The following is a 6866-nucleotide window of genomic DNA, read 5'->3' as shown; positions in this document are numbered from 1 at the left end:
AGACAGTGAGAGGGAAAGTGAGAACTCACCCTCAGAGGGATAGTCTTTCCCTCGGCCAAGACTGAAGTCCAGTTTAACATAGCACTAGCTGCCCAGCACGGATAACTTGCCGGGTTCTACTGAATCCTAGGATTCTGTGGCTATTTGGTGTAGGAAGAAATGGGGCACAAAATGCAGACCTTCATTGAGAACCCTCAAGGCCCTGACATGGTATCGGATATTTCCATTTAGGGTAATGTATAAACAACTCAGTTATTTTATCGTCTGAGTACCAGTATCGGTGCATTACACTAATCACCAGTGTGAACCCAATGAGTGACCATTGAGTGGGTTTAGTTTTCTCTGAAGCCTTGAGGTATATAGAATTTACCTGGGTCAGCAGGTCGCATAATGGCTAAGGTGCTGGACTCTCACATGGTTAACTGCAGTTCAAGTATTGGACCTGGCGGCTTGAAAATCACGCTAGGTGCATGTGTGTGTGTGTGTGTATGCCCAATATCCCAGGAGGAGAATGGACTGTGGTGTTGTCATCTCCCTTAAGGGTGATTTCTCACTTTTCCTCTCAGAATCTTTCTCTTCAGCAAGTGTTTGTGCCCTATGACAAAAAACTTAAAAAAAAAAAAGTATTTACTAACTCCAGATAATTTAAAAATGGAGAAAGTTGCTCATTTTTTGGTACTTCAGCTATGGTTCAGATAATAGTTTGTTCCCAAAAGTTTTATGTTTTGGAATTTGGTGTTGAGAGGTGGTGAAGCCTAGTGGGCAGTAATTGGAGCGTGGTGATTGCAACACTCTAGTGAATAGATTAGTGACAGCTCTCCAGACCCAGCGGGTTCTAGCTCTTGTGAGATGAGGTTAGTTCTCACGAGAACTGGTTGTTCTTAATAAAACAAAAAAGCCACTGCAGTTGTTGTCTCTTTGCATATGCCCGCCATCCTCTGTACTTCCACTGGCCATGTTGGTGCAGGCCTGATGCCAGGTCTATACCCTCAGACTTTTCAGCTGCCAGAAATATGAGTCAAAAGCCTCTATTTCTTCTTTCTTTTTCTCTTTCTTTCTTTCTTTTTTTTTTCTTTTCCTTTTTTGTTTTTGCCATAGGGCACATGTGCTCACCAGAGAAAGACAGAAAGACAGTAAGAGGGAAGGTGAGAACTCACCCTTCCAGGGGGATATCCACACCACAATCCCTTCTTCCTCATTCTCCCTTCAGGACTCTGGGTCCACACATTACATGTGCTCAGCATGATTTCCAAGCCACCGGGTCCAGGACTTAAACCACAGTCTTCCAGGTGGGAGTCTAGCACCTCAACCACCACACCCCCTGCCTCTATTTCTTTATAAATTACCCATTCTTCGGTATTTCTGTTAGCAACACAATAATAGACTAAGACAGCTTCCATTGAGTTCCTTGTATTTAAAATATTCATCTAGGACAAAAGGTGATTTTAGACCTTCAGTAAAGAACGGCCTTCGTCAAGGCATGGTCTTTTTATTTTGTGTGTGGCATGTCATTTTCTTCTTGGTTTAGAATAATCCATGGATCTAGTGTCACTTCTCATTGTACATAGACACGGGGAACTAATTCCCTCTTTATTTTTCTATTATAGGGCTGATCATGTACACATGAATGTGTCTCTCCTTCCCACCTTCTCAAGGATAGATATTATGTCTTCTTCTTTATATTCCCAACATGATGAAATACTAAGGATTTAACAAATATTCTTTCTTCTCCTTTTCTCAAATCATGAGCTAGATGAACAAAACATTCTGAACAAAAGATATTTTTAAATGAGATATATAGAGATGTTCCCTAAACTGGCGAGTTGGTAACAGCTTAGAAAAACCTATATTGACTATAAAATGAATAGCTACTCTAATATTGCCTTTTAATAAACTAATGTTTCTCTCCTCCAGGTACAGAAGTTCTAGAAGAGTGTGGAAAGTGCCTGGTAGAAAAGGTGGGCACCATGAACTCTTCCTTGGAGGGTGTCATCAGATCTGTGTCTTGAGACCTGAATCTTTAGAAGGAAGGACTCTTGACCTTTAGAGGGGTGGAGCTCTAGAGAGCAGGCTGACTCCCTAGACTATGGAGGGCTTCCTGGAATGGCAAGGAGGGAGGGAGGCAGAACCTGGAATTGACCTTTTTTTTTTCTTTTGGAGAGTTTTTTTCTATAGGGCACGTGCACTTGCCAGAAAGAAAGAGAGACAGAGAGACAGAAAGCGAGAAATCAACCCCAGGGGGACGGCCATGCCACAATCCCTTCTCCTCCATTCTCCTCTCGGGATCTTGGGAACACATGAACATGCACCTGGCATGAGTTTAAGCCACCGGGTCCAGGACTCGAACCGCAATCAGTTACATGGGAGTCCAGCAACATAGCCATTATGCTAACTGCTGATCCCAAATTGATCTTGACTTCTAGGAACCTGACTTTGAAGCAGAGGGCAGGGTACCAGAATGAAGGAGAGGTGTACCTTGTGTTTGGTGCTTGGAATTTAAGCATGGGGCACCTTGGCTGCACATAACACTGAGGAACAGGACCCACCTCCCTCAGCAGAATACACAGGGTAAGCGGAATCTTGAATGACATATAAAGTAACCATAGTTCAGTTTTATTTTTTTTTTAATACAGCCCTGTTTGATTTCTCTTACCCTGGCATATTATCTATTATCAAATGTGTCCCAATTAATAGGATAAGTTATGGGATCATCTTGTGTAGTACCACTTTTTAACAGTGACACCATGTGGCCTCAAGAAGTAATGACAGTGGGCAAAGGAGTTTCAAGATTGTTCCTGGCTGGTGTGGAAGCCAGAATAACCACTCCCTGCCCTCAGACTTCAGAGCTGTTGAGGCTCCTGACAATGCAGGAGGAAGGGAAGGCTTCAAAAGGGGGTTTGATTTTATCCTGTTAATAATGCATGCGGCACGTGCACTTGCCAGAAAGAAAGAGAGACAGAGAGACAGAAAGCGAGAAATCAACCCCAGGGGGACGGCCATGCCACAATCCCTTCTCCTCCATTCTCCTCTCGGGATCTTGGGAACACATGAACATGCACCTGGCATGAGTTTAAGCCACCGGGTCCAGGACTCGAACCGCAATCAGTTACATGGGAGTCCAGCAACATAGCCATTATGCTAACTGCTGATCCCAAATTGATCTTGACTTCTAGGAACCTGACTTTGAAGCAGAGGGCAGGGTACCAGAATGAAGGAGAGGTGTACCTTGTGTTTGGTGCTTGGAATTTAAGCATGGGGCACCTTGGCTGCACATAACACTGAGGAACAGGACCCACCTCCCTCAGCAGAATACACAGGGTAAGCGGAATCTTGAATGACATATAAAGTAACCATAGTTCAGTTTTATTTTTTTTTTAATACAGCCCTGTTTGATTTCTCTTACCCTGGCATATTATCTATTATCAAATGTGTCCCAATTAATAGGATAAGTTATGGGATCATCTTGTGTAGTACCACTTTTTAACAGTGACACCATGTGGCCTCAAGAAGTAATGACAGTGGGCAAAGGAGTTTCAAGATTGTTCCTGGCTGGTGTGGAAGCCAGAATAACCACTCCCTGCCCTCAGACTTCAGAGCTGTTGAGGCTCCTGACAATGCAGGAGGAAGGGAAGGCTTCAAAAGGGGGTTTGATTTTATCCTGTTAATAATGCATGCAAGTGCTTCAGCAATTCTAATTGGAAGAATAAGAGGTATGACCATGTATAAGTTACCTTGAGTTTGTGAAGCAGTTTATACCAGTCATATGCTATTTATTTGAGAATCTTTGTTTATTTCAACTCTAGAGACTCAATAATTTACATTAGTTTTCAGTATGTTAATCTATGACTTTGCAAAGTTACAACTTTTGCTGGTAGTAAGATAAATGACATGAGCTATAGTTTTAAGAGTTTGTTTGACTGCTGGAGTTTAATGATTAAGGAGAAATCTTCCCTCACCTGACCAGGATCCCTTTCTTCTGCCTTGGAAATAGAGTCCCCTGATCCAATGGGAAACATATTCCTTATAATTTTGGTGGAGTTGACTCCTTTATCTCTTTCTTCTCCTTTTATCTCCGCTATCTTTGAAGAAGGGGTTGAACATATACTTCACACTTCATCAATTTCAGCATACTCTCGTCCCTTTGACTACATTGATTGTGGGACAGAGGTAGGCACTGACCTCAGATAGACCAGTTTATTTTTCTCTCGACTTCAGTGCTGGAGCTGTTGTAAAAGACTTTCATTTTGTTAAGGTTGCTAATCTGGTAGGATGGAATTTAGGTTGTGGCAGCCATCTTGCTATTAAAAGAAGAATGGCCTTAAGGAGAAAGAGAAAAAAGGGATGAAGTCCTAGTGACATTGTTTTGTGGCTTCTGGATCCAACCTTAACTGAAGCCCTCAATCTTGTCATGGGCTTTTTATTCTATAAGCATGTATTATATATGGTTTTCAAAAAGTTCATGGAAAAATGTGTTATAAAAATTATATATAGATTAAATTTTTTTACAACTATTCATACTTCCAATTTTCCACAAACTTCTTGAAGTCTTTGTATAGGTATATGTATGTATATATTAGCTATAAATGAGCTAATGTAAAAGTCATTATAACTAATGCCAGCAGGTGGTGCGGTGGTTAAGGCACTAGATTCACACATGGCCACCCATGGTTCAGGTCCTGGATCAAGCACCTTGACAATCACATGAGGCACATGTGGTTTGTGGGCCCAAAATCTCAAAAGGAGAATGGAGGAGAAGGGATTGTGGTATGGCCATTTCCTCTGGGAGGTGATTTCTTACTTTCCTTCTCTCTGTCTCTCAGTCCCTCTCCAGCAAGTACACATGCCCCATGGCAAAAAAACAAACCCCCTCCCCCCCCAAAAAAGTCACTACAATTGAAGGGTTCTAAATAATTTAAGTAGCAATCTTCCAGATTTCAGGAATTTAGTATCTTAGATTTTCAAAATTCACTAGAAAGCTTGATCAACTCTAACTTTGCTTTACTTCTGATTATTTTAAGACGTTCATGTTCATTTGCTTTCACCTTCTATTCATCTTACTCATATAGCACAAAAACCTATTGACAAAGCTCTTTACTGGGCAAGGTTAATCATGGAAAGATAACAGGGAGAGAGAAGATAGTCAAGTAGGCGAACCTCAAGGGAAAATTGGCAGAAAGCCTCTTTCCTCCACAGGTTTCACTATCTCCCATCTTCAGGTTCAAATCCCATTGCCTTCTGTTGCTTACGAATATTTCTTGGGCCTCAGTGAGGTAACATATCCTCTGTCTCAAGTGTGAGAGATGGAAAGAGGAAGCACCTTAGCTTCCATAAGATGCCCCTGCTCAGTATCTTGGGCAGTACGTTGACAAGGAGATCTGGATTTATAAAACTTACATGGAAAAATATATAACCCAGGAGTCTGATGAAAAACAGGATGATGAAAAAGAGATAGCGAAAAATCCTGAAAAGAGAAAGTCAAGAAACTTAACCAGAGGTGAGAAAATTTGGAACAAAATCATAAATCACACCTGAATGCATGTCTGGCACCTTCTTGTTATTCAGGTGTTTCCCGTTAATTGTTGTCTCCTTTCCTGACAACCTTCATGAAGACAGCCTATGCCCACATGCAGGCCTGCCAGTCATTCTCTGTGACTGTGCTTTATTTTCTTTGTAGCGTTTATCTCAGTCTAAAATGGTCTTGTTCCCTAGTTTCTATTTTGTTTGGGCTAATTGTTTTCCAAAGTAATGACTTCAATTTATACCCCACCAGCAAGGAATACATTCTGCTGGATGCATGTCCTCCTCTGACACTTGGTATTATCAGATTATTAAAATTTTGCTGATCAAACTGGTGCCAAGTATTAGCTTGCAGTCTCGATTTGCATTTTCTAGATGAACAATGATGAGTATCTGTTCTTGGGTTTACCAGTCTATGTGTTTCCTATTGCCCATTTATCTACTAGGTAGTTTGAGCTTTTCTTACTGATTCGTAGGAGTTCTTTATATGTTCTTGTTATCAATCCTTCCCCATCGTGTGTATTGTTATACCTTTACCCAATTTTATACCCTTCCCTTGCTCTAAGGTGTTAAAGAGTAAATATTCTTAAGTTAAATAAGGCCTAGCTTATCAACCTTTTCTTTAATTAAAAACAATGCTTTTCATGTTCTGTTAAAAAAAATTGTTCTGCATCTCAAGGCCTAGATGATACTCGTAGTCTATGAAGAGTCTATGTAGTTTCAAGATAGGTCCACAGATGCTTTGTCACTTCCTAGACTAAGTCCCAGAGCTATTGCAGCTTTCTCCTTATTCTCTGGAGAAAGCCTGCTGCCATGTTGTAGGGAGACGTATGCAGGCTTATGGAGAGGACCATGTGGTAAAAAGCTGAGATTTTTCAACTATCAGAAAAATACTCATGAGATATGTGAGCATGTTACCTGAGGAAGAGACTCTCCAGACTTAGGGAAGCTTTTAAATTACTGTGACTTTGGTCAATGTCTTAACTGCATCCTCATGACAGACCCTGAGCTAGAACCAGTTAGCGAAGCAGATCATAGATTTCTGGTCCACAGAAATGGTTACTTGATAAATGTTTGTTATTTAAAACAGTACCTTTGGGATAATTTATTGTGCAGCAATAAATGATACAGAGTTTTAACCTTTTTGTTTTCATAATTAAGTCTTTAACATACCAAGGTTTGCTTTTTCTATATACTGAGTTAATCAGTATGTAGTGATCTAATTTTTTTGGAATGGGTAGCCATGTTTTTCTTGCTGATTTTCCTTGATTTTATCTAATAATTATTCTTTCTTTCCTTTCTTTTTTTCTCTCTTTTTTTCTTCCTTCCTTCTTCTTTTGTGAGAGGGA

The 6866-nt window shown here is 40.6% G+C and overlaps 1 protein-coding gene across 4 annotated transcripts in view; it reads right to left on the bottom strand.

The window, feature by feature from the left end:
- Positions 1-3946: 3946 nt before the first annotated feature.
- Positions 3947-6866, bottom strand: part of TMCO5A (transmembrane and coiled-coil domains 5A) — a 22215-nt gene continuing 19295 nt past the window's right edge. For 2 of the 4 annotated variants that reach the window (XM_006141711.2, XM_006141712.3), the window contains one exon: positions 4970-5461. In XM_006141711.2, coding sequence (XP_006141773.1) covers positions 5263-5461 — 199 coding nt within the window. In that variant the 3' untranslated portion in view covers positions 4970-5262. Of the gene's footprint in view, positions 4318-4968; positions 5462-6866 lie in introns of those variants that run through there. The other 2 variants (XM_006141713.1, XM_027765676.1) reach the window with 2 other exon arrangements.

This window comes from Tupaia chinensis, unplaced genomic scaffold, assembly GCF_000334495.1.
Source record: "Tupaia chinensis unplaced genomic scaffold, TupChi_1.0 Scaffold000062_1, whole genome shotgun sequence".
Taxonomy (NCBI): domain Eukaryota; kingdom Metazoa; phylum Chordata; class Mammalia; order Scandentia; family Tupaiidae; genus Tupaia; species Tupaia belangeri.
This window is presented reverse-complemented; position numbering and strand designations above follow the sequence as displayed.